Here is a 26235-nt window from a genome sequence, read left to right on the forward strand (position 1 = left end):
GTCTGCATTCTACAAATGAGGAAACTGAGGCTGATAGAGGCCAAGCAGCCCTCACAGGGGCACTCGGGGAGTGGGTGGAAGTGTCAGGCATCAGACCCACGTCCCCTCACTGCCTCAGCCTGTGTTCTTATGCGCCAGCTACAGAGCCCTTGCCTTTGCTGGCTCTTCCCGGCCCCTGGGCTTGCAGTTTGTCCCCTATCAGGTCACTTTCTCATTCCAGGTTTCAGTTTCTTTTTAAAATAAAAGAGTCAAGGATGCTCTGAAAGTCCCTTCTAGCTCTAAGGAGTCTGATTTCTTTTTCTCCCCTGTCCTCAAACCTTGTCTTTATTTGGCTGTCGTGTGTCATTCTGGCCACCAACCATCCTGATCACAGGCAACGCGCAAGGAAGAAGAGGGCAAAGCACGGGGGTCCCTTTGGTACAGACCTGCCAGCAGTTTGAAAAGAAAATAAACCAGCAGGTAACAAAATCGGAGCAGACGTTCCAAGGTGACTTGGAGTAAGAAGGGACCAGAGCTGGGATGTGAGTCAGAGACACTTCCCAGGAGCAGGAGTTTAAGAACTGACCTCAAAGGGAGTGGAGGGGCTGCTGTGGGTCCTGATGGTGGGGTGGAACGAGGGGCAGTTCCCTGGTGACCCCGTCCCTCTAGTTTTTTTCTTTGTGGCATCTGGGGCATCTGGTTGGTTGAGGTGAATCTTGTGGGTTGTTGCAGGGAGAGGTGGAGCAGGAGGGGAGTATTTGAGGGTTAAGAGGGGAGGCGGTGAGTCACTTGGGAGATATGATTTGCAGACTAGGTGGACATGTTATAACACTACTTCTTTCTGAGGGTTTGGACTTGTCGGGTTTTGCTATATAATCACTGTCATATTTTTTACTTGCTTTTTCCCCTAGCATGATAAAAAAAAAAATACAATTAAAAAATCACCACAGATAAATAGGCCTGGGATTTATGTCTTACCTATGTAGCTAATTTCACATACCTTTGCAATTCTATCTTGTGTATCACGCCCATCTTTTAGCATGCTACAATTAATTTTTAAAAGACTTTGAGAGTTCTGTCCCCCTACCTCAAAGGGTACCCATGGTCACCGGCCACAGTGTCCCCATGTCCATTATTAATCACCTTTTTGGAGGGCAGGCATTGAAGACTCTTGGGTATGGGGAATGCCAGGGTTTGGAACTGAGGACTACCATTTACCAGTGAGTGACCCTGGGCAAGTGACTCTCCCTCTGTGCACCACAGTGTCCTCATCTGTAAAATAAGGATAAAAACAGTACCCCTTTTAAGGGAGTTGTGAGGATTTTTCAAGGTAATATCTATGAAGCATTTAACACAGTGCCTGGCACATAGATTAAATCTTACTCAGTAGATTGCCCAGCAGAATTCTGAAGAAGTAGGGAACAATTTCATTTTGTGATCTGGGCAAAAGAAAACTCCAGAAAAACAGGGCATTCATTAACTAGGATGGTCCCAGTCTGCAGGTTTTACCACATACAAAATCCTCTATTTAGAGGAAGGGCGTGAGGGTTCCTTGGAAAGGACCAAAGACACAGGATCAGGAAGGCAGATGGACGGCGGTTGCAAATAACTACCCAGAGGTAGTCACAGGTGTCTGAGGCCCTAAGGAAAGGAGAATGGAGCAAGAGGGGTGGAGAGGAGGGAGAGTCTGGGAAGTGGAGGTGTCTCCTGCCAGGGGTCCTAGTCAGAGTGAAGGAGGTGTGGGCTCCCCCTCTTCTCCTCCCTCAGGCCTCTTGGCTTCCAGGTCAGGCCCAAAGTCTGCAGGTCCTACTGGGTGGGAAACACCCAGAGCCATGGGGAAGTGAGGCACAGTGCTGGTCAGACTCTCAGTTCCCGGTCATCCCCCTCTGTCATTCTTTCAGGGAAAAGCTGAATCCCAGGAGCTCTTTGTCTGGCCCAGACCTTTGTCTAATACCCAGGTTTTTCCAGTGTGGCTGTCATATCTCGGGAGTCAGCTGCGCCAGGCTGGTAACTTCTTATAATAGCCAAGACAGGAAGTGGTCACGACCTGGAAATAGAGCAGCCCTAGTGGGTGAAAGGGTACAGAAAGGCTTTTTCTGAGAAAAGGGCTCCCGGTGCCTTCTTGAGTTCAGGGCACAGAATTGCTGGGCTTGGCGTGGGCTGTGGGGACCCTGGGGATTAACTTCTTTATGGACTTCCTGATTTTATCTCAGAAATGGGAAATCTGAGAGTGTTTTCATTCCAATTTCTCCCATGAATGTAGCAATGCCCACACTTAAAGTAAGAAGACAGTGCGTTGTGAAGACAGTGGGTGGTAAAGTCAGAATGACCTGCTTTTTCAATCCCTGCTTTGGCACTTACTACCTGGGTGATCTTGAGCTAATTATCCCATCTCTCTGAGTTTCCATTTTTATGCTTATACAGCCAGGATTCCATGCTTATTTTGTGCTGACTAAAATATAAAAAGATTCTTAGCATAGTATTTTATCCATAACGACCACAAAATAAATGGCAGCTAAAGTAATAATCAACCGTAATCATAATAAACATAACAATAGATAGTCCCTTCATCCCTCCACGCCTTAGTTTCTGCCTCTGTACAATGAGCTATTAGGAGGATTGAGTGGGATGATCAATATTTGTAAAGAAAGCACTCCGAAATTCTCATACTCTGAAGGAAAGGACCCAGGTCAGTGCTTGTCATGATGAGGGCAAGGGAGTGGGAGAAGGGAGCCATTCCCGGCCTGCGGAGAGTGCCCTCTCCGTTGAGTCGAAGGGTTGAGGGATGGGGGGATGGACTGGCCCTGGATTCAGGCAGATTGAGGGGCCCCGCTGACTAGGTCCTGCTTCTGCAGAGAAGCCGGCAGGGTGGCAGGGAGCTGTCAATACTGGAGATGCTCGCTCCAGAGAGGGCCTGCGTCCTCAGCGGGCCAGAAGAAGAAGGGCTCCCAGCCCCATGGGATTCTAGACTCTAGGATTCCCCGGGAACAATGGTTCTTAACATTTGGGATCACAGACCCATTTGAGAAGCTAGTGAAAACTAAGGACCATTTCTACAGAAAAACAAACTTTTGCATATTAGAGAGCTCACAGATTTCTTGACTCTCACCTAGAGACTTCAGGTGAGGAAACTTTGTCCTTGGGTTTTGAAGGGATAAGGGACCTGATGCTTTTAGGCCTTGGCATGAAAAGAAGTCCTTGAACTTGGGACAAACTGGGATTTGTCCCAGAAGCACTAATTAAGCCAAGGATCAGCCACGGGTTGGTGTAGGGTCAGGGAACCTGTCCAAGGAGCTGACAGAGGATGGTCTTCCTGCCTCAGTTCGGCCAGCATTGCCCGCGGACCCAGTGATAGGCAGCAACGATGAAGCCGTGGGAATTCTGACTTGCAGGCAGAGTTTAGGTATAGACTGGAATCCAGCACAAAGGAGTTGACTGTAAGGGGGAAAAATAGCTCACATTTATTGAATACTTACTATACGCCAGTCCCTGTGATAAATGGTGTGCATGATTTTTCCATTAAATCTCCATTGTACAGATGGAGAAACTAAAACTTAGTGCAGTGAAGTAACTTGCCCAGGATCATGGAACTAGCAAATGTTGGAGCTAGGATTCAAATCCTGGCCGCCTGACTAGTGTGCAAGAAGGTGAGGAAGGAGGGCCTGAGCCCCGCTGCAAGCTTGGATCCACCGGAGCAGGGCCCCAGGGAGGGTGACTAGAGATTCAGAAAGACACCAGAACAGGAATTTGGGGCCAGACGCAAAGCAGCAGCTCTGTTATCAGAATGAGACATCATCCTGGCTCGCGGCTTAGGTCGGGGAAGGGTCTGGTTAGTTCTGTGAGGGGTGTGGGCAGTCCTGGGATACCCCCTGCGGGCACAGAGCACGAACCGGCCTGGCCAGGTGGCTCCCTGTTTGCTGAGCTGGGATGAAAGACCCGCAGGCTGTCACGTTTTCTTCTCAGCAGGGAAGGTCTGGCCCAGGTTCTGGGAGGCAGAGCCTGGAGTTCTTCACTGCTGCATCCTCACTGTGCTGCGAAGCGCCTGGCACACAGGAGGAGCCCGAGGCATGCTTGTGGATGAATGCTGAATGCCAAGGCTGAGTTCATCTCTCCACCGCACCTTGGTAAAAATCTAGGAGTACTTTCTCACAAAGCTCCCTGGAGCCCAGAATTTCAAGTTGTAGCATTTTTTAGCCCATTTTCCTTCAAGCCAAAGGAACAGCTGGGTCTTCCCTCTCTCAATGGACAGAAGATCTTCTGCCAGACATGTAGGAGAGGAAGATTCTGAGCCAATACACTACTCCATGCTAAGTTTCCTTAACCAGAGGAATGGATTTGCACTGAGATGCCTACCATCTCTCCATAATAATAATAAAAATAATATATTTCTCTGTACTTTTCAGATTCCAAAGGGCTTTCATATCCATGGTCTCAGAGAACCTCATAATCAAGGGTGAGTGTTAGGAAGGTACAGAGTGGGGTTGGGGGTGGGGAAAAGGGCAGGAAACAGAGTTATTTTTCACAGATCAGGAAAACGACTATAGAGAGGATTTGGAGACTTTTTCAAGACCATCTAACAGGTAAGAGGTAGGGTATGGACCTGAACCCAGAGGCCTTCTGACCGTTAGTACAAAGAGGAATTAAGCATGACCTTGAAGGCAAGAGGTCCAGAAAATGGCCACGGACGTGGTTCCTCCAGCTTACAGGGGCAACGATGAGGAGCTGAGGAAGAGGGGGGCTTCCCCAAAGGGACAGACTCATAATGAGAGCGCAGGGAAAGAAGTTCTATTTTGGTGTCAGTCTGGCCAAGGTTGGGCAAGGGGCCAGATAATGTGACTTTTGCCTCTTGGATGGATCTTGGGGAAGATTTTTAGCTGTTATAAGTTAGTTACCTCTCCGTGGACCTAACAGCTGGGGAGTGTGGCACTTCAGCAAATCATAGAATGGACATTCAGGTCTCCCAACATTTTGGCTTGATTAATATTTTATTAAAATTAACTATCAAAGGCTGTTAAGAAGGTAAAAAAAAAAAAAAAAAGGAAGTGATTCTTCTGTGTACTGAGAGCTTACCAGAGAATATAAAGAAAATAAACTATAGCCCATGCATTCAAGGATTTCACTGTCCAGAAGTGGTAGAGAAAGTAGAGGTAGATAATAAGATAATCACAGAACTTCTGCTTCTGACTACGACAAAGTGACTGCTATGGAACTTGCTCTGTCATAGTCAACAACGGTGAATGCAGACAAAATATTTGAGGAACTTCTTTTGACACTGAATGCAGGCAGTTATAATCCTTGAGGGAAGGGAAACATGGGTGGTGAGCCCTACGTCTGCCGAGCTTTCGGCGGGGGCAACTTTCTGGAATACAGGGAGAAACGGTGGAGCTTAAGAAGTGCCTGATGGTCTGTCTCATGGAGCTGAAAAGCACAGGTTCAGGATGGCTGCAGAGCTGTGATTGGTGGGGAAGGCTTCAAAGACAAAGGAGCTGAACAGGGAGGGATCCCCCTCCTCACACCTGTGTGGGTGTTCCCCAGGGTTTTTAGATGAGGGCGGCAGCACAGGCACATAGTGAGGCTCTGTAAGGCTTAGCAGAGAGCAGCTGCTAGAGCAGGACACTGGAGGCTGACACAGGTGTTAGAGTTTCAGCCCAGGGAGAGTGAAGAGACCTCGCTGAACAACTCAGGGTACTTACATGATACAGAAAGTTTCTCTTGTAGAAAGGACCATGCTCCATAATACAAAACCACACACTAAGACTAAGGATAAAATTAAAAGAAAAAAAAAAAAAAAAGAGCAGCCCTGAAAAAGAGTAAAACCACACCTAACTAGGTGAAGATAATTTGCCAGGAATTTAATTGCTTACTAGAACAGAACTCAAATAGTCTTTGAGGAAAGACAAGAAACTCCAAAATGAATAATCCACAATGTTTAGTATACAATATGGCATTCCTCTACATGTGAAGAAGCAGGAAATTGGGACTCATAATTTACAAAAAAGAGAGAGAGAGAAACAGACTCTGACATGAGTCAGAATTAGCAGACTGGAGTTTTATAATAGCTGCTGTGAACATGTTTACAGATTTAAAGGAAAATGTAGACATAATGATTGAAGATATGGGGAATTTCAGCAGAGAAACTGAAAATATAAAAGAGAATAAAGGAAAATCCTAGAGTTTAAAAACACAATGTTCAAAATATTCCCTGGATAGACTTAACAGCATATTAGAGATTGCAAAAGAAAGGATTAGGACATTTGAAGAGAGACTATTTAACATGCAAAACAAAGAAATTATATGTATTTATTAATCCTCATTCTAGGATATGGGCTATACTTATTGAATTGAGAGAGAGAGAGAGAGAAACATTGATGTGAAAGAGAAACATCCATCTTTTGCCTCCCATATGCACCCCAACCAGGGACTGAACCCTCAGCCTAGGTATGCGTCCTAACTGTGAATCAAACCCTCAACCTTTTGGTATACGGGATGACGCTTCAGCCAATTAAGTCACCCAGCCAGGCAAGAAATAATTTTTAAAAAGAACTAAACCATGTTGAACTGGTATCAATGAACATTGGTTGACAGGAGACATAATGAGAAATCAATCAGTGTGGGGTCCTGAACTGGTTGGATACTGGGACTGGAAAAAGGACATTAATGGGAAGATTGGAAAAATTCAAATAAGGAAATTAGATTAGTTAATAGTATTGTATCAATGTTAATTTTCTGTGTTTGATAATTATGTTATGGTAATAAAAAATGTTAACTTTAAGGGAAACTGAGTAAAGCATAACAGGTGACTCTAGTATTTTGCAACTTTTCTGTAAGTGTAAATGATTTCAAAATAAAAAATTAAAAAGGAAGAAAAAAGCCTGAGGGGAAGAATAGGGAACAAGAGTGTAAGCGATGGCTGACTTCCCATTAGAAACGACGGAGGCCAGGGCTAGGGAACTGGGACCGTGTGTGCCTCCTTAACACTTTGTGTGAGCTCCAGATTTAGTGATACTGTATCTTAAGTTGCTTTAATGTATTCTGTTAGGTCTTCACACAGCATAAAGGTGGTTTTTAGATAAACAAACAAGAGAAACAATAGAGGCCAAAAAACAGTGAAACCACATTTTTAAAGTACTGAAAGGAAAACACTTGTCAACCTAGGAATTTATATGTAAGAAATATTAAAAATGAGGGTGAGTAGTATTCCATTGTACTACTCAGCCATAAGAAAAGATGAAATATTGTGATTTGTGACAACACGAATGGATCTTGAGAATATCATGCTAAGTCTGTCTGAAGCTTATTTCTGTCTGAAATAAGTCAGACAGAAAAAGTTAAGAACCATATGATTTCACTCATATGTGGGATATAAAACTAAAATCAGCAATTGAACAACCAAGAAAAACAAGAAGTCATAGACACAGACAATAGTATGGTGGTGGCGGACTAATAAAGGGTGAAGGGAGTCAAATATATGGTGACGGAAGATTTGACTTTGGGTGGTGGGCACACGATGCAATATACAGATACTGTATCATAGACTTCTGCACTTGAAACTTATATAATTTTATTAACCAATACTTTCTGGACATACCTCATACACACATATGTACTGTCCAGAGAGTATCTAGCAATGTAATATGAAAAATAGAGACATTTATTGAAGAAGATAGAAGATACAAGAAATATTGTACATAGGACAATGTTTCTTGTCCTATGGGCATCTTGGGACCTCACACGGTTCTCCCAGTCTCCATCAGCTGCCCCATCGTATTTTCCTGAATCTCGTCGATGACCTGAAATCTCCTCCCTCTCAAAGGTGATTTTAGTTTTGGGAAAAGCCAGAAGTCACAGCTAAATCTGGTCTGTAGGGGGGCTTAGTCACCTGGGAGATTATATGTTTCAACAAAAAATTCTGCATGAGACGTGATGCATGAGCATGTGCATTGTCCTGATGAAGCTGCCAATCACCAGTTGCCCATAGCTTCGGCCTTCTGAATCATCTGAATAGTTTCCATGGAGGAATGTTCAAGCTTAACGCACAATCTGATGCAGATTCATTGCTTTACTTGCTCAGTCATTTTGAGTGGGATGGCCACACAGTACACATGCTCACTCAATGAAGTCTACTGTCCCCACTGACTAGTACAGTGAAGTCGTCATTGTTCAAGCACATGCATTCCAGTCCACTCTCCTTGGCTGCCAGACTACATCGATGCCGTGCAAACTGTTCTCTTTATATTAACAGTGGCTAGACTTTACCAGACAGACCTCATATATGTATATATACACACATATATATGTAATAAGCAAATACTTAGATACTTAGGCAGCTATGTAACTAGGCTGTGTGACTTGGATTTTTCTCCAGGGGCAATGACAATGCTATTGAAATGGCTTCTGGTCAAAAGGCACTCCACCAGCTATGGGAGGTATGTGGAGCTGGAGGCTCAAAGCCCAGGTTAGGAAGCTCAGGTACTCTTTGTGGGCTGGCTCCTCCTCTGCCCCCTTGCAAATTGCAAGTGGCACTTCTGCTGATGAGTGTTACCTCTATGTGTATCCTAACTTTGCGGGGTCTGAGAAGGGAGTGTCCACCTCTACAGAGAGTGGGGCTGGAGGACGGGGGTGGGGGGGTGGGGGGGTGGGTGGGGCGGGGAACACACCAGATGAGATTACATGAAAGAGATGACATCTGAGAGGCTTCAAAAGATAAGTGGAATGTTCCAGGTGGAAAAAAGAAGTTAGATTAGTCAGATAGAAAGGCATGGAATGTTTAGGAAAGATATCTTCCTGGGATAGGCGGAGCTGAGTCAGGGCCAGTCTTCAGACATCTTGTGGGTCTCAGGAGAGGGCTTAGGGAAGCTCAGGGACAGCCTGAAGGTTCTTAGAGGAGCCCAGGATGTGGAGAGATTTCCAGACCATAAACTTTGTTTTAGAGTTACTCATTCCACAGCCTGCACCAGCCCAGCCCCAGCCACTCCCTGGTGGCCTTCTGCCTCCAGTGCTACTAGCATTTTGCCCCTTTGAGCTTCCTGATGTTTCTCATTTGGGGAAGACCCAGAGACTAAGAGGAAGGATTTGGTGGGGTGTGGGCGAGGGTGAGGAAAATATGATAAAGCTCCAAAGCCAGTGATTTTGAGTTTGGAGAGAATATACCGTAGTCCCTCCTTATTAATGGTTTAGTTTTTCATAGTTTCTGTTACCCACGATCATGTGTAGTCTGATATTAACATTGAATGGAAAATTCCAAAAATAAAGAACTTGTGAGTTTTACATTGGGTGCTGTGTTGAGTAGACCTCTGTCCTGCCAGGAACGTGAATGATCCCTTTGTCCCGGTTATATTGCAGTATTGCCCACTCTTGGTTATCAGACAGATGGTGACAGTATCACAGTGCTTGTATTCAAGTGACCCTTATTTTACTTACTAGCAGTCCCGAAGTGCAAGAGTGATGGTGCTGGCAATTTTGATATGTAAAAGAGAAGTCATAAAGTGCTTCCTTTAAGTGAAAAGTTACATATATAGGAAAAGAAAACAGTATATACAGGGTTTGGCACTATCTACATTTATAGGCATCCACTTGGGGGCTTGGAAAGTATCCCTCCATGTGAAAGGGGTAAGGGGGTGGGACTACTGAATTGTGTCCTGAAATATTCATCAGATACTTACTTGTGTGAGCAAGAATTTGTCGAGAGAGAGGCCTTTAGGAACATCGCTGCTTATACAAGCTTGAGATGTGGTTTTGTCTTCAAGAGACTTACAGTCTACGTGAAAACCAAACTAACAAAGGAGAAATTTGTGACTGATAAAGGACTAAACCAGTGACAGACAGAGTTAGATATTCAATAGGTATTTGTCAATTAAATGTATGAAAGTGTCAATGCATGATACACAAGGGCCAGAGGGAAAGAGCGATGCAGGCAAAACAGAAAGCCGTGTGGATGTCTCTGAGGATGTGGGACTAGATCAGGAGAGGGGCCACATGCTCCTGGCTTTTCTAAGCACACCAAGTGCGCGGGCGTGGACCCTGGGATTCTGATGTCTGCGGAAGATGTATGTGCCTTGCCCATGGACTCGCTCTGCTCCCAACCACCGCGGATCGAGGCGGTGGGAGAGAAGGCGCGGTTTTCCATCGCCCCCTCTCCGGCTCAGGGTGCAGAAAAGGGCCCTAGGGGAGGAAGCGCAAGTCCCTGGCCCGCCCCGTTGCGTCCCACCCACGACGTCCCCTCCCCTCTGGCTGCGGGAAAAGCAGCCGCGGGCGCTGTTGCTCGCTGTGGGGCGGGCGGGCGCGGCCGAGGCGGAGCGCGGCGCTGGACAGACGAGATGCGAGCGCGGCCGCTCTGGGCCGCTGTGCTGGTGCTGGGGGCGCTGGCGGGCGTCGGCGTGGGCGTCGGAGGTGAGTGAGGCCCCAGGCGGCGGGGACGCGGCTGTCCAGTGATCCGCGCCGCGCATCCTGCCGCAGCCAAGTTGGCAGACTCGGAGCGGGAAAACCCGGCGGGCGGGTCCTGCGCGGCCGCGCACGGAGTGAGCGGGGCCAGGCTGGGGCCGTCGGAGCCTGGAGCTGGGGACCTTCCGGGCCCCGGGGGGGCAGGGTGATGGGCTACCTAGGGCTGGTCCTTCCGGACGCCTAACCCGTTAGCCGGGTTAGGCGCATCTGGGCGGCCTCGACGTGCGCGGCGCCCCGCGTTCGCCCGGGCTGCGCGCCTCACAGGTGCTCTGGCCCGTGGCAGGGGAGGCTGGTCGCGGCAGCCCGGCGACCGCGGCTTCCCGGGGCGGCTGCCGCGCGTCGGCTGCGGCAGGCGCTTGAACAGTTTCTCAGGAGAGTGTGCGTGCGCGGGTTTGCCAGTTAGTCGACATTCCTCTTTTTTCTTTGTGTTACACTTTCTCCGATTTTTTTTTTTTTTTTTTAACTCGGTGGCTCCCTGCGTGAGCGATTCGGAGAAGAATGAGGGCTCTGTTCCCGGGTGGCAGAGATGCCTCTGCTTCCGGTACAGACCACGCGTTCGAAATATCTCCAGTGCACGCGAGGAGCCACGCCAAGGGTCCCTAAAGCTGGCGTGGATCCCTGGCTTTGTCTCCCCTGCTTCTGCACACACTGTCAGCGGCCAAGGCGGTTGGCATTTGGCCTCCGTGGTGCTGGGGAGGGCCCGTGCGCAGCGCAGCCCTGGGGCGCTGCGCGTGGTTCTCCGGGGCCCTGGCGAGCTTCCCAGAGAGAACGCTGGCCCCTGGTCCTCAGGGGTCTTCCCTTGCCGAGGAGGCTCAAGTGTTCAGAGGAGGCACAAATGTTCATTTACGTACTTTCAATGAAAGAAGCGGGGCTCATTGTAACAATTTAAACCCTGCAGAAAGTACTTTGTTTAAAAAAAAATAAGATTTATTGATAAGTCCATTTCAAACATAGCTAATCAGAAGTACTTTGATAACTGCCTTCAAGACCTGTGTGTGTAAAAAAGATTATACAGGACAACAGTATCTTTGTTAAAAATCACTTTTTCTGAGATATGATTGACATACAAAATGTATATATTTAATGTATAAAACTTGATGAGTTTGGAGGGAAGTATACACCCATGACCGCATCCTGTGAACCATAATCTTGATGGAAGAGTTACAGATAAGTTGTTATTGCTGAAGACATGTCATAGAAGCTCAGATAAGTCAACTGATTCCTTTAGGCTGCAGTGAGCACCTAGTGACCATGGCACAGAAATAGAGCCACCAGCATTCTGCCGGGGGCGTTGTTGGAGCCTTGGTTCAGCTGTCTGCTGTTGATGCGCCAGTGGAGAAATACAGAAGGGCAACTCAGCTGTCTCTTGTGAAGAGCCTGCTTCTGTGAACTTAAATCATTTTTTTTCTTTTCCCTTCACATCCACAGCTTTCTGATTTTCTGGATGATTTCTGAGTCTAATCATTATATATAACAGTTCCAGAAGTAAGTATAATAAGGCAACATCAGATAGAGCCTAGTGTGGTTCATGGCTTAGTATTAGTGAAGATGAAGAGTCTATATGTTATTTTGGTGTCTTTCTCTCCACCCCTCAACATTAGCATACCTTTTGTTGATCTGGTTTACACAGTTGTCATGACCCATGCAGGGTTCCACTGCATTGACACACCTAAGTTTGCCTCCGCTGTCCAGTAGGCGATGTGTTCACAGCTGCATTGTGATTTCAGCCGTGGGGGCTGGTTGTGCTGAGCTAGTCCCCAGGCTCCCTCAGAGACGCAGGGTAGAATAGTGTTGAAGGGCACGGGTTCTAGAGCCAGACCTCCCGAGTAATGAGGCCCCAGTAAAAGCAGACCTTTTATATTTAATTCCCCCCTGCCCCGCCCATGCCAGTGTTGGTGGCTGGGTTGCAGGTGTCATCAGACCCCCAGGGAAGCAGGTGGTAGGATGAGAGTAGGAGGGTTAGGTTGGGACACACAGTGTTAAAGGGCCATAGAAAGGACTGGGTATGGGTGGCAAAAAAACACTGTCCCAGAAGAGTAGAGCCTGGTATGGGGAGGAGAGAAGTTGGTTGAGGGTAGAATTGAGTTTTGGGATTTATGTACAAAGGTGATCTTTTTAGCATCACTCAAGAAGTATTGAGTTTTGTGGCTTCTCCATATGTAGGTCTTTATTCTACCCTAGGACCTAATGGGTAATGAGTTTTGTTTGCTATCACCCCATCTAAGTTGATTAGTTCTGAGCTGAGGTGCTGATTTCTCCTCCTGAATTTCTATCTCGGAAACTACGCCTGAGCCCTCTGCAGCAACCCTCGGGGCCTGAAGAGACATGGGAGGAAAGCTTGTTGACTGGTGAAAGGTACAGCTATGGCTTAAAGCCAGTCTGATGTAGGTTTAATTCTTGATTTTAACTCTTATTGTCTGTGGTACCTTGGGCAAGTTACTTAATTTCTTGAGTCCTCTGTTTTCTCTTCCGTAAAGTGAAGAAAACAATACTTCTATGATTATGCCAATTAAATGAGATAAAGGCACAAAATAGGTATTCAATAAATGGCAACTACTGTTGTCATCATTCTTGCTATCCATGGTATCTATTATATATGAGAGGCAAGAGCTGTCATTGTTTCTTGAGTGTGTGCAGCCCAGGCTCCCAGGATGAGGCCGATGGGGTCCCTTTTCCCACACCTGTATAACTGGGAGGCCCTTCTGATTTCAGCCATTCCCTATCGGTGGCTCAGCATATCTCAGCCACTCTGACCCATCAAGAACCGCAGAAGAAGCCAAAGAGGAGAGAGGCTTATACATTTGCTTTGTCCATAAGAAAACCTTAAATCCTGTCTCTGACTAAAGGGGAAAGGAAAAGACATCCACAAGATTTCAGATTTCATGAGGGGAAGGACATGTCTATTTGGTCAGCATTTTGTGCCCAATGCCTGGCACGTAGGCAGCAACATAAATACCTATGGAGTGTTAGGAAAAGACATCTATAGGTGATGTGTTTCACTGTAAGAAACTCAGTATTTAAATATCTGCCTTCATTCACAAAATGTCCTCAAGTGCTCCACCTGGGCATTCTGGAGGATAATAGAATACAGCTGAGATCATGAATTCTTTGGGCATTTGGACCTTTGCACTATTGTACCATTTAGACCTCTGATCTGAGGGTGTCGGAAAGTCAGGGGACCCTCTCTGAAGTGTCTGTCCCCTCTCTTCCTGGGGGAGACACACAGGAGAGCAGCATTCTCCTTTATCCCCCTCAAAGTTGTGAATACAAGTGGCAGAGGTCTCCTGGGGACAGCGTAAGATGGGACCAGGAGGCAACAAGGAGGGGGAGTCTGGATATGACTCTGGAATTTCCTAATAGAAATTCCTCCTCTGCAACTCCCCCCGCCCCTCAGGATCTCTGGTTATCATCCCTTCCCAGCTCTAAGAATCCTTCCGCCCTTGTTGGCAGGAGTAGTGAGGAAGCATGCCCGCAGGAACCACAGCTCATGAATCAGCAGACAGATAATTAACTGGGGGAATGACTGAGCAGCTTCAGGGATAAACCGCTTAACCTGACCCGGCTCCCTCTGCTGCCTGCCGGCTCCTTCACCCCATCGCCCCTTCCCCCATCTCCTGAGCCTGACCCCTCCAGCGGGAAGATCATCGCGCCCGAGGGCGCTCAGGTCACACATGGAAATGCAGGTTGGAGCAGGGCAATCACACTGCCTATTCTCCCTGTGTAAAATGCTGGGTTTTATTTAAATGTGAAACTCTCCAGCAAAACAGTTGATAAAATCTGCCTTTCTCTCCATACACACAGTATCTCCAGGAGCACTCTTTTTTAAAAGTTAATTTTGTTGAGATATAATTTACATACAGTAAAAGTCATTCTTTTTAGGTGGACAGTTCTATGGATTTTGACAAATGCATACATTCAAGTATCCATCACCATAATCAAGATTACAGGATATTTCCATCACCCTAAACAGTTCCATTGAGCTCCTTTGTCCTCAGTTCTCTTTTCTTATCTTTAGTTCCTGGAAAGTACTGATCTGCTTCCTGTCCTTATAGTTTTGCCATTTACAGCATAGCACATAAATGAAATCATACAGTATGTGTCCTTCCAAGTCTGGCTTCTGCACGCAGTATAATACGTTTGTGATTCCTTGTTGTTGTTGCATGTCAGAAGTCTAAGAGGTTACCCGAGGCTACTTCACCCTCCTCAGGTGTTAAGCTAGCTGCCCAGGAAGGAGGGGGCTACATCTATTAAACCTGGATCCAGCCTCCAATTTCTAAATTTTTTTTCAATTGGGTAGATGCATTTGGGCCATATCTATTAAGCCATTAGATTTCCCACGTGCTAGGTAGTAATATCTTCAGGATATTGGAGAGAGTTTTGCAGCAACCAGCACTTATTATTCTTGGTCCTAAAACCAATGGATAGTTTGTGGCCAAATATGGCATGTCACAGTCCTTGGAACCAAAGGCTGTTAAGTAAACCTGGGGCTATTCTGCCTTTAAAAATCTGTTGTTAGCATCTTTGAAAAAAAAAAAAATCCCATTGTAAGTCTTCTGCCTTCTGTCATGCTCCCACAAAAAGACCACTCTCCTTCCTCTCAGTGGCTCTCGGCTCTCGGTTCAGTTAGTAAAGATAGTCAAATATTCAAGGAGAGAATGAGATGATATATGCCCATTATGAGAAAGTCAAACATTGGAGAGTAAAACGGCTGGTTCCCCTTTAATGCTATTCTCCCCTCATGTCCACTATTGCTTGGATGTGGAGGGGGGGGTTTCTATTCAGGTCTTTCCCTCTTGCACATACAATTCACACATATATGTATCCCTTTACCTAAACCTATATAACATTTTTTAAACATACAAAAGCCACTTCCTTTTATATAGAAAAAAACCACTTCAGTGTGAAAAGAACTGTGGGTCTGGAATTGAGAAACTTGTATTTGATTCATGGCCCTGCGGCTTTCCCATCAATTTGCCGCTTGACTTTGAACAAGTCATCTTACCTCTGGGCCTCCGTCCCTTGGTGTCTCAGGGGCTGAAAGTGGGCGGAGGAGATGAAAGGAGAGACTTTGGTTTGCTTCTGCCCCTCCCCACCATCAACTGGAGAAGTTTTCCTTTAACATTAATAACATGAAATTTCACATAAGGCTTTTTGGAGGGAAAAAAGGAAGGTGTGCAGCTAAAAACATGCTTGAAAAACTTCATCCCAGAAGACAGCTCCAGAAGTTCAGCAAATAGCACATTTAATAGCCACGTTAAAAATCCATGTGGTCAAATCAAAATCTCTTTGCTAATGGAATTCTTGGATATATATAGTTATTTATCATTATTGTTATTTCTCTAGCAGGATTATCTATAATAGGATCATTGCCACTTAATAACGCACCCTAGGCATATTCTTATGTCAGTTTATGGTTTCGCATTATTTACCCTAAGAGCTATAATTCAAACCAGAAGGCATAGTTATATATACACAGACTGAATTTTCTTAACCAGTTCCCTGTTGGCAGACATTGGGATCATTCCCAGTTACCTGCTACTATAAAATAAAACTGCAGGGGATACCCTTGTTCATTAGTATGCCCCTGTGTTCAAGTGTTTCTGCAGGCTTAACTCCTTGAACTAAAGCTGCTGGGCCAAAGTCCATGAATATTTTTAAATTTAAATTTTAATAGGTTTTGCCAAATTGTCCTCCCAAATGGTGCGACCAGTTTGCCTTCCTACTGAGAGAGGTTGGCAGTGAGGACTGCTGACAGCACCGCTGTCCACTGTCCGTATCCACAAGGCAGGAGCTGGAGGAGCAAAAGCAGCAGAACCGCACAGCTGATTGCCGAGGAGGTCACCCGCAGGGCACCGCTGGGCTGGCCTCCGGCAGAGCTTGGTACAGGCTTGCCTCTTCACTACCCCGAGTGAAACCGGCGGGGGGCGGGGCCTGTACTGATGAAATTTTCCAGAGCTTGAGATTCAGCATTTGAATCAAACATCAGTTAGGCCACGGAAGATTTGGAGAAAAGGGGACCCTCATGTAGATTGGTACAGCCGCTCTGGAAACCAGGGGGGAGGTTCCTCAAAAAAAATTAACGGAACTACTTTAGGACCCAGTGTTTCCACTTCTGGGTATGTATCTGCAGAAACCCAAAACACCAATTCGACGAAGACAAATATCATATAATTTCACTTATATGTGGAATCTAAAGAACAATATACATGAATAAAAACAAACCAACCAGAAACAGACTCAGACACAGAGCACAGACTGCTGGTTGCCAGAGGGGAGGGGTGCTGGGGGACCCGGTGAAAAAGGTGGAGGGATTGAGAGTGCAGATGGGTAGTTACAGAATCGTGTTGAGGATGTACAGTATGGCATAGGGAGTATGGTGAAGAACACTGTAATAGCTATGTATGGTGCCGGTTGGGTACAGGAAACATCAGGGCAAACACTTTGTAAAGTATATGATTGTCTAAACACTATGTCATACACCTGGAACTAATACAGAATAATATTGAATGTAAACTGTAATTGAAAAAAAAGAAAAAAAAACTGTCAGTTAGGCCAGCAGGAAGAAATGGACACTTGTTCATTGTTTGAGGGGTCTTGGGCCCTGGGAAACTAGGCTTCCAAGAGTGCTGGTCACCCTTTTGGTGCTTTCTGGTTGGAATATAAACTTTCAGGGCTGGCAGCACCTTGCAAGTCATCTATTGGAACACCATTTGTTTTATTGAGAAGCAAAAAGGGAGGCCCTGAGAGGTGAAGTGGCAAGTAGTTTAGTGGCATTGGTGGGGTCTGTCCCTGGGGGCTCCTGTCTCCTGACCAGTGATTTCTTCCCTATATCCTATTACAGTCAAAGGGCCCCCTCTTCTCTCTGACCCCGAGATAGAGGGGAGTGGGATGGGCATTTCTAGTGCAGGAAGTGATTGCTATCAGGGTAAGGAGGAACAAAACCAAAGCGTACTATGGTTTACTTACTATGGGTGGTTCTTTCACAAGTTATCTCATTTAAACCTAACAACTCATGAGATAAGTATTCTGCCCATATTTGGTAGCATGGGGGAGAGGAAGCCGCTGCGTGGGGTCTCCAGTGCTCAGCTGCTGTGGCTGGGTTAGACCTGTTACATACTAGGGAATAACAGTAAGTTCAAGAACAGTACGTTCTTGATGTGCCTGAGAATCAAAGGGTCACTGGACCTTTGAGAGAGCACCAGAGAGATGAAGGGATGTGTCTGAGGTCACACTGATTTAGATGGTGAATGTGGCTTTAGGCCTGTCCTGCCTGCCAGGGTCTGTATGCTTTCTCCACCACTCCCACTGTTACATACAGGATGAGAGTGGTCATTGTTTCACGGCCCCTGCCCTTCAGTGTTTCCCAGGGGCTTGTGTTATCACAACCGTACAGAAGACGGGACTCTGTCTGAGGACGGGCTTTTTGGAGTGTTCGGCACATGGCTAACTAATTAATCCAGTTAAAGATGGTAACCAGACGTGACCTGGCTTCACTTACAAGGGCAGGGTCTACTACTGGCCGCAGGGTCAGTGAACGGGTATAACCAGCGATCAAAACATCTGAACTTTGTCCAAGGGGACTTACTTGCTCAGGGCAAAATCCTTCCCATCTTTCCACCATGCCCCACGTACCACTCATCAGTGAGTCCCAGAATGCATCTGGGGTCTGACCACGCTTTCAACACCACTACCATCCAAATCCAAACCTCTGCCTTCTGTTGCTTGGACTATTGTAATAGCTTCCTAATTGGTCTCTTTCTGGTCTTGCTCCCTCTCAGTAGCCAGGATGATCTTTTTTCTGCTCACCTCTGCTCAGATTCCTCCGGTGGCTTCCCAGCACATGGAGAATGAAAGCCACACTCCCTACCATGGCTACAGTTTCCTAATGTTACTTATGGTCCCTGATTGCTTCTCCAACCACCTCTCTGTGCCTCTCCTCCCCGCCCCCCGTCTCTTCCTATTATTTCTTTAAGAGACTGAGGTCCATCTAGCTCTTGCCATGTTTTTTTTCCTGTAATGCTTATCCCCTAGATATTCCCGTGATCTTCTCTATGTCATTTTCGGATGTCAACTCAGAAAGGTCTTTTCTGACCCCTTTCTCTAAAGGAGACTGCCTCCTCTCAATGCCCCTATTCCTTCTTGCTGCTTTATTTTCAGGGAAGCCTGTCCCTGTACTTTTTAAAACCGTACTTTTGTTGTGTTTGTTTTTGTTTTCATCTTCCTCATCAAAATTTAAGCTCCACAAAAGCAGGAGGTTTGTTTAGTTCACCAATGTGTCTCCAGTGCCTAGGAGGGTGCAGGGCACAGTTAGGTGCTCAATAAAAAGTTGTTGAGTGAATGAATGAATGCGGACACCATTGATGTATAGGAGTAGAAAAGTGTAAAACTAATCCCTTTTCCATTGTCCACAGATGGATTAACCATAGCAAAGTGTTCATTCCTGGCTGGCTTTTCTCAATCATGCAGAGTATTTCAGGGCCATGTTCCTCAAAATCACGTCATATTTGCCGTGGAAATGCAGCTCCACTTTGCATTAGATTCTTAGGGCTGCCCTAACTGGGTGGCTTAAGACAACAGAAATTTTTTCTCTTCGGAGCCTGAAAACCTGAAATCAAGGTGTCAGCGGGGCCGTGCTCCCTTTGAGACTCTGGAGAGAATCCTCCGTTGCATCTTCCTGCCTTCTGCTGGTGGCCGGCGGTCCTTGGCATTTCTTGCCTTCCAGTTGAAGCACAACAGTCCCTGCCTCTGTCACTGTGTGGCATTCTCCCTCCTTTGTGTCTGTCTTCATGTAGTACTTTCCTCTTATAAGGACATCGGTCTTATTGGATTAGGACTTACCCTAATGATTTTATTTTGATTACATCTCCAAGGACTCTGTTTCCAAATAAGGTCACAATCCTAGGTACTGGGGGAGTTAGGACTTCAACATATCTTTTTGGAGGACATTGTTCAACCCATAACACATTTTAATATTGGTGGAGGCAAATTATACACAAATGCCTTCTGATGTTAAATATCATATTTAATCTGCTCTGATGCACTTTAAAAAATATTCTTAAATCTATAAAATCAGGATGTATCCTACATGGTAGTTTGGATTCCCTACTGCTTTGAGCAATGCTTACTGGAGCTTTCTGCTCAGAGCACAGAGGTCTGTGTTACCCTGAACTCTACCTTTCTGTCTCCTTCCCCTTCCTTGTGTTACTGAGTTGCTGCTACATTTAATGAAGGAACAAAAATAAAATAATCTTTCTTAGCAACTTGCTCTAGAGAAACCACCATGCACCCGTACCACAGTTAGCATGAGATGTTTTGTTTTCGGATGACTCACCCAGCCAGGTGACTGCGCTGGAAGACCAGGCACTGCCTGAGTCCCCTTTGTCCCCACGGACCTAATTAATGATGAGTCAAAGGTCAGTGGCAGGCCAGAACCCCTCTCTGGCAGGCAGTCAGCGAGATGTCCGCAGCGTTGGCCGTACTTACCATCCTCCCTTCCCACGAACACCTCTCCTTCCGACAGCCCTCTCCTCAGTCCCCTGGCCTCGCGAGCGTGGCCTGTTTCTGTGTGCTGACATCCTGTCTCATTGGACAGCGCGTCCTCAAAATAGCTCTCATTGACGCATGATGACTTCCACTAGTTCCAACTCCCTTCCTTGTTTTTCTTTTTTCTCCATTTCCCCCACCTTTTGTCTCTTTTCTGGTCCTGTGAATGGGGCTGAGGTGCCAAACCAGAGGCTCCTACTTCGACTTTCCAGGCAAACTTCTTGGCTGCCCTTGTTTCTAACTGGCTTTCTTTTCTTGGCCATCCCTCCTAGGTTGGCCTCCTTGAACACCAACATTCCTAACTCCATTTAGAAGCCAGGGCTGACACTGATCGTTGTTCCCCAGGCTGATGCTCCCTGGCTCCATGCCCTCGCCACCTGTGTTCAAAGCACAGTCAGCTGTCCTGTAGAACTGCATCTTCAGGGGGGAAAAAAGAAAGTAAAACATTCACCTGTCTTGAACAGCTCAGGACTCAGGATAAAACAGCAACAACAAATATATCAGCAACTGCAGAAGCATTTGTTAAGCCCTTTCTGTGTGCCAGCTGTTGCGCTCAGAGTGGCAGAGATTCGTTCATTGAATCCTTATAATCACCCTGTGAGGAACAGGGCCAGTCATGTCCACCCGCCTCGCGCCCCCCGCCCCAAGGCTAAACTGTCAGAGAGGAAAGGGGTGGTAGGAGATGTTTGTTTTGGACAATGACAAAGTTCTGCTGAAGATCCCTGCTTCTCCAGCAGGGCTGGGTCTGGGCCCCTGAGACTGAACAGGAACACAGGCCTCAGGAATGACTGGAAACAGAAGCCCAGGCCCCTTCCACATGCTCAGGAGGGAGGGGTGGCGTCAGAGCAGCAGCTCATTGAATCAGCATGGCCCAGGCACAGACTTCTGACAAGTCAGTCTATTTCAGCCACTGTATTCCGGGAACCTGCCCTTGGTGGAAGATTTTGATGGGGGAGGGGGTGCCATGGTAGAGGGAGGGGCAAAGGGGCCACTCTAGAAAACTGGACAAAGGAACTGTCAGGATAACTGGGTCATGAGGAACAATAGGTCTTCCCCATTTGCCCCTTATATTGGAAAAGGCATTCCTGGGGAGCACTGAAGGGCTCCCCAGCCTGAGGCCAGATTTACCTGAGCGAGGGGAAGCATGGAGGGAGGGGGCTTCTGTCCAAGCAAAAGCCTCAGGTCTTCTTCCAGGCTGGACTTTTCAGGGCTATTTTGGTCCCTCTCATTGTCCCTGTTCCTCCCCCCTGATTTTTCTCTATCCTTTGACAGTATGAAGACTGTTCACATTTGAGTAGTGTTTTGTAGTGTACCAGGTCCCTCTCCCTTACCTCACTGAATTCTTGCACAAATCCTGTGAGATAGATATTATCATTTCACATAAGTTAATTGAGTTGCCCAAGATCAGGACATGGCTAGTAAGAAGAGCATTCAGATTTCAAATACAGGCTTTCCAATTCCAAAATTCCATCTTCTTCCAGCTTATATCAGCCAGCCTTTTCTAACATTTCTACAGTTCTTTCTGGAGCAGTCTATGCTTGGGATCCTAAGATATATGTATTGGAAAGTCTGATAAAATTCTAGAATTCCACAGGGACACTGCCATGGTCACCCCCTCCCCCCCAATATTTAGGCTGCACATTAATGTTAGGGCATCAGGGCTTTGGATCTCCTTTGTAGAGACTGCAAATACATCATCGGAATACTTGGAGAGAGGACACATCGCTCTGGACCTCAGATTTTTCTTTGCACAATGGAGGTGTTAGTTGTTAATTCAAGCCTTTCCGTCAGTTACGAGCTGACACTTTGGGCCCATGGCTCGGCCTTGCTCCTATGGTCTCACTAATGGAGGCCAGTGGTGGGTCTCTCCCAACCTTCTGCAGTCTCTGTTTTATCAAACAGCATGTGTTGGATAAAGGTCTGTGGTCGGGTTAGGGTATTTGTGTGTATCTATCTGAGAGCTGTAAACTGCGCATTTGGGAAAGCTGGGAAGGGTGGGGCAGGCCCATTACTTTGTCAAGTAAGACCAGGGCTCATAGCTTTGTCTCTCTGTTGCAGGGCCAAACATCTGCACCACACGAGGTGTGAGCTCCTGCCAGCAATGTCTGGCCGTGAGTCCCATGTGTGCCTGGTGCGCAGACGAGGTAAGGAGCAGACACCTAACCTTACTTATTCCCCAGACTTGCCTGCGTTTGTGAAGGTACAGACCCCTGGGACAGCTTCTCCCTCCTAAATACACAAGCCCCGTGTCCCTTCTGCACAAAACTAGGGTGAAGCGTTCCCACTGATGGATGCTGAAGTGAGATGATGTGAAGATGTTGCTGGTGGGAATGCCATCCAGGGTCCACTGTATGGCCCATGGCCTTGGCCAATTTGGTTGTCCCTCCTGGACTTGTGGCAGCCATTACCACCCTTTGCCACACTTCGCTTACTTCTGGCTGGGGTGGAATATCCTAGGGAAGCAGGGCCTTGGGTCTCCAAGGAGAGGCAGGGGAGGGTTATGGGGTCCCAGGGGAGGCTGGTTTATAGACATGCCAGGATTTTTAAAAGGCAAATAAACAAGGATCGTGCCCTTGTGTGGGGGGATGTTTCATCAGGTCTTTTCTCTTTCCTTTTCCTCTCTAATTATTGGGCTACATTTTTCTCTCTCTTTCTCTTCCTTTTCTCCTTCCTTCTCTCTTCTAGGTGTCATTGAGGGAATTTGATGAGGATCAGAGGGTGACAGGAAAGGGTTAGCTGAGTCTAGGCAGAGGGTTTGTTGTGTCTGGGGCCCTAGGGAATGAGTGTGTCTGAGGGAACGGCTGTGTTTGTGGCTGGAATGGGAATGTGGAGCTGGCAAGACCTGGTGGTGGCAGTGGCAGGGCGGGGTAGGGGGGTGAGTGTGGCTGGAGAGTTTCCAGTGATTACAGCCCGAGGCTGAGTCATTGGCTGGGCTCCGGCAGGTGGTTACCTGAACTCCTGGCCTGGCTGCGTCTCAGCCAGTGGAGGCGCCCTCGCTGCAGGGCAGCAGGTTCCTGCGCTCCGCAGTTTTTCCAACTGCTCTAACCCAGGCCCTCAGTCTCTCTGTCTGCTTCTCTTCCCAATCTGCTGAGTTTCCTAAAAAGGCAACTTCCCTGACAGGCTAGGGGTAGGTTGGGGGGCGGGTGGGAGTGGGAGGCTGTGTTTGTGCCTGCAGAGAGGACCGCCAGAGGCAGAGGCCAGCTCATCACACTGCTTTGGCCTGTGTGCAGTTCAGCACGGGAACTGCTTCCAGAGGCAGCTGCCCAACATCTGGGCCACATTGACTTCATTTAGCAAATGAAACTTTCCCTGGGGCTGGGAATGGGAGTGCAGAGGGGGATGGGTGAGCCCCTCCCCTCCACCCCCGCAGGTTCTCCACCCCTCTGGGCTGAGCCGCTGCTGAGTGTGATGTGGTTTCCTCCTTTCGCATTTGCCATATCCTTCTTCCCTTGGTCACCATCCTGATATTATCAAGCTTCTCTTACAAGGAGGTGGGAATTCTGCCGCTGAATCGTGGGCGAAGGGAAAGCTGATGGGGAGGGTGCGTTAGCGGATGAGTAGCCTGCCGCTGGCTGGAGCAGAGGTGTAGTCAGGGGAGAAGCCCTACTGTTTTTCTCCCTCCTTTTTCTCCCAAAGTGAGAGAAAATGAAGACTACTGTGGCCCAGAGGATTGTAGTGGAAAAGAAAACATATTCTTAGAGTGTCTGTCGCTTCTCTTGAACTACATAGGGACAATTCATGTAACCGAGGCCTGACCTGACCAGATGAAGCCCCTCTGTCTCATGACCAGATTTCAGAGATACAAATGCAAATTTTTAATGGATGACCATGGTGAATTTTGTCCCATGGGGAAACCAGGGGAGGGCAGGGCAGGGAAAGTACAGGGTAGAATCAAAACATAAGGTAGGACCAGCCAGGAAAGGGGGAATAGAATCAGAGAGAAAATGAGTGCTCTAGGATCAAAGACAATGAGGGGAGGAAGAAAGTCCAATCAGATAGTCTCTGGAAGAACAGGGTATAAACAGGAAAGTGGGAAAGGTCAAAGGTCTAGTGAAGGGCTACAACTCTCTCTGAGCAAGAGGGACAAGGGGAAGAGAGGGAAAGAAAGAGAGGAGGGGAGGAAGGGTGCAGGGTGTCGGAGGAGCCCCCTGTGGGACAAAACGCATCAGCCAGGGAGGAATGGGAGGTGGGAATCCCAGGCTGTAAAGCAAGCATGGCTGCTGTTTTTTTTCCTGGGGGCTTCCCCTGCACAGGCTGAATTTAACTGCTAAAAGTGTCTTGGCTGCTGACTTAAAAAGCCAAAAGTGAGCCATGTGAGCCATTTTGGATGTGATTTGTTGATTAGTTGACCCTGGAGAGACTTTGCTTCTGCCTTCCCTGCCTTGGCTGCTGTAGGCAGGATTGGCAGCCTCTAGAAAAACAACTGGTTGGGCTCAGCGTTCCCTTGGTCCTAGAGGACAGCAGCTCTGGGTGTGTATAGCAAGCATTGGCCCAGTTATAAGAAACCATAGCCAACGTGTGTGAGTGCAAAGTTCTGGGCCCATTGCATAGGGTGTGTTCTTGGGGGGGCTGGATACTGACATGGGTTGGGGTGGTGTGCTGTCCGTGAGCTGTGAACCTAGCAAAGAAGCCTGCCTCACACAGAGATTCAACTTGTGCTCTTGGCCTCATTGGCGCCATGTTGCAATCTAAACCCTGCCAAACTTGACCAGTGGTGAAAATTACCTCGAGCATTTGTTAAATATAAAGACTCCCAGGATGAACCCTGTACCTGTTGCATCAGAAGGGGTTGGTATGATAGCAAGTTTGGCAAATACTGCTAATCGAAAGGGCCGACCATGGGGTTGTGGTGGGTGGAGGCAGAGTTGAAGTTGCCAGATAAAACACAGGACACCCAGTTAAATTTTAATTAAACAACAAATAATTTTTAGTATAAGAATGTCCCAAGTATTTGCTAAATTGGGCAACCCTAAGGTGGAAGGAAAAACTAGGAATTTTTATGTTGTCTTGAGGACATATCAGAAGGTAGACCAGCTCACACTCTACTTGACTTCCACGGATGGAGAAGAAGGGCTTTGGGTCCAGCATGGAGAGGACTCCCAGAGGAATCACTTCTTTTTCTCTTCTTTGCATCTGTGAGGGAAAGGCTTAGGCCACTATTTAATTCTTTTTCGTTTCTAACATGACTTCATGCTTACTTCTCCGCTGCTTTTCTTTTTCTTTTTACATTTTCTTTTTTTAAAATCTGGAGGATAAGTGTTTATTTTGAGAGTTTTGCTCTAACTTGTTATTAAAAAAAAATGTCTACTATTAGAAGTGTTCCTCCCTCTGGAAATAATAGGACATGAATACTAATAACCATGATCTAAAATGCTTTCCTTTTCCTCTCCTTCTTCTTGTCTTCTCCACACTTTTTTCTTTGCACATTCAAGTGATTTCTTGTTGTCACTGGACATTGGTCTAGAGAACAACATTTGTTTGGGTTGAGGATGTTTAATACCTCTCTGGGGAAAAAAGTAAGTACCAGGACATAGTATGCCGTGTGCTCCCAGAACAGAGTATGGCATAATGGTAGCAGTAAAGAAGAGTCACTCTCTGCCCTGGCCGGATGGATTAGTTGGTTGGAGCATCATCCCATATACCAAAAGGTTTCCGATTCAATCCCTGATCGAGCCTCCTACAGGAAGCAGCCAATTGATGATCCTCTCTAGCTCTCTCTTTCTGCCTTCCTCTCTAAAAAAAAATCAATAAATGTATCCTCAGGGTGAGGATTAAAAAAACAAAAGAAAAAAGAATCACCTTCTATTTGCATTTATTTGTTTATATCATATCAAAAGGACTTGAATATATTGGACTTATATTGAGATTTTTATATTTTGAAAACATTTCACATCCACAGTCTTATTTTATCCCAAGCAACCCTGTGAAATAGGTGGATAATGACAATTATTCACACTGTACTTTCCCAGTGTCCAAAATGGGATGAATGAAGAATGGGAGTAATAGCATGTGTCACTCTCCCAGGAGAGGGAGGCAATCAGCTCACAGAGCACATTGGCCGGAACCTCCCACCTCTCTGCTTCAGTCTTCCCCTGTGTCTCGGTTATTTTTGCCCTTTTTGTGTAACATCCGGTTTCATATTCTTCACCCCTCCTTCCAGTTTCTTTCTGAGTAACCTGGAGACATTCTTCCTACCTACTCAGTCCGCATTATTAAGAGAGGGAATATTGCCCAAGTATGTTGAGGTCACTGTGTTGGTATTCTTCTGGGACA

At 46.8% G+C, this 26235-nt stretch overlaps 1 protein-coding gene across 2 annotated transcripts in view; it reads left to right on the forward strand.

The window, feature by feature from the left end:
- Positions 1–10279: 10279 nt before the first annotated feature.
- Positions 10280–26235, forward strand: part of ITGB3 (integrin subunit beta 3) — a 45723-nt gene continuing 29767 nt past the window's right edge. The window contains exons 1-2 of one of the 2 annotated variants that reach the window (XM_054574900.1): positions 10280–10368; positions 22021–22106. In XM_054574900.1, the coding sequence (XP_054430875.1) occupies positions 10296–10368; positions 22021–22106 (159 nt within the window). In that variant the 5' untranslated portion in view covers positions 10280–10295. Of the gene's footprint in view, positions 10369–11845; positions 11905–22020; positions 22107–26235 lie in introns of those variants that run through there. The other variant, XM_054574898.1, reaches the window with a different exon arrangement.

This window comes from Pteronotus mesoamericanus, unplaced genomic scaffold (genome assembly GCF_021234165.1).
Source record: "Pteronotus mesoamericanus isolate MK-2021 breed Mesoamerican mustached bat unplaced genomic scaffold, CSHL_Meso_final contig_269, whole genome shotgun sequence".
Classification (NCBI taxonomy): Eukaryota; Metazoa; Chordata; class Mammalia; order Chiroptera; family Mormoopidae; genus Pteronotus; species Pteronotus mesoamericanus.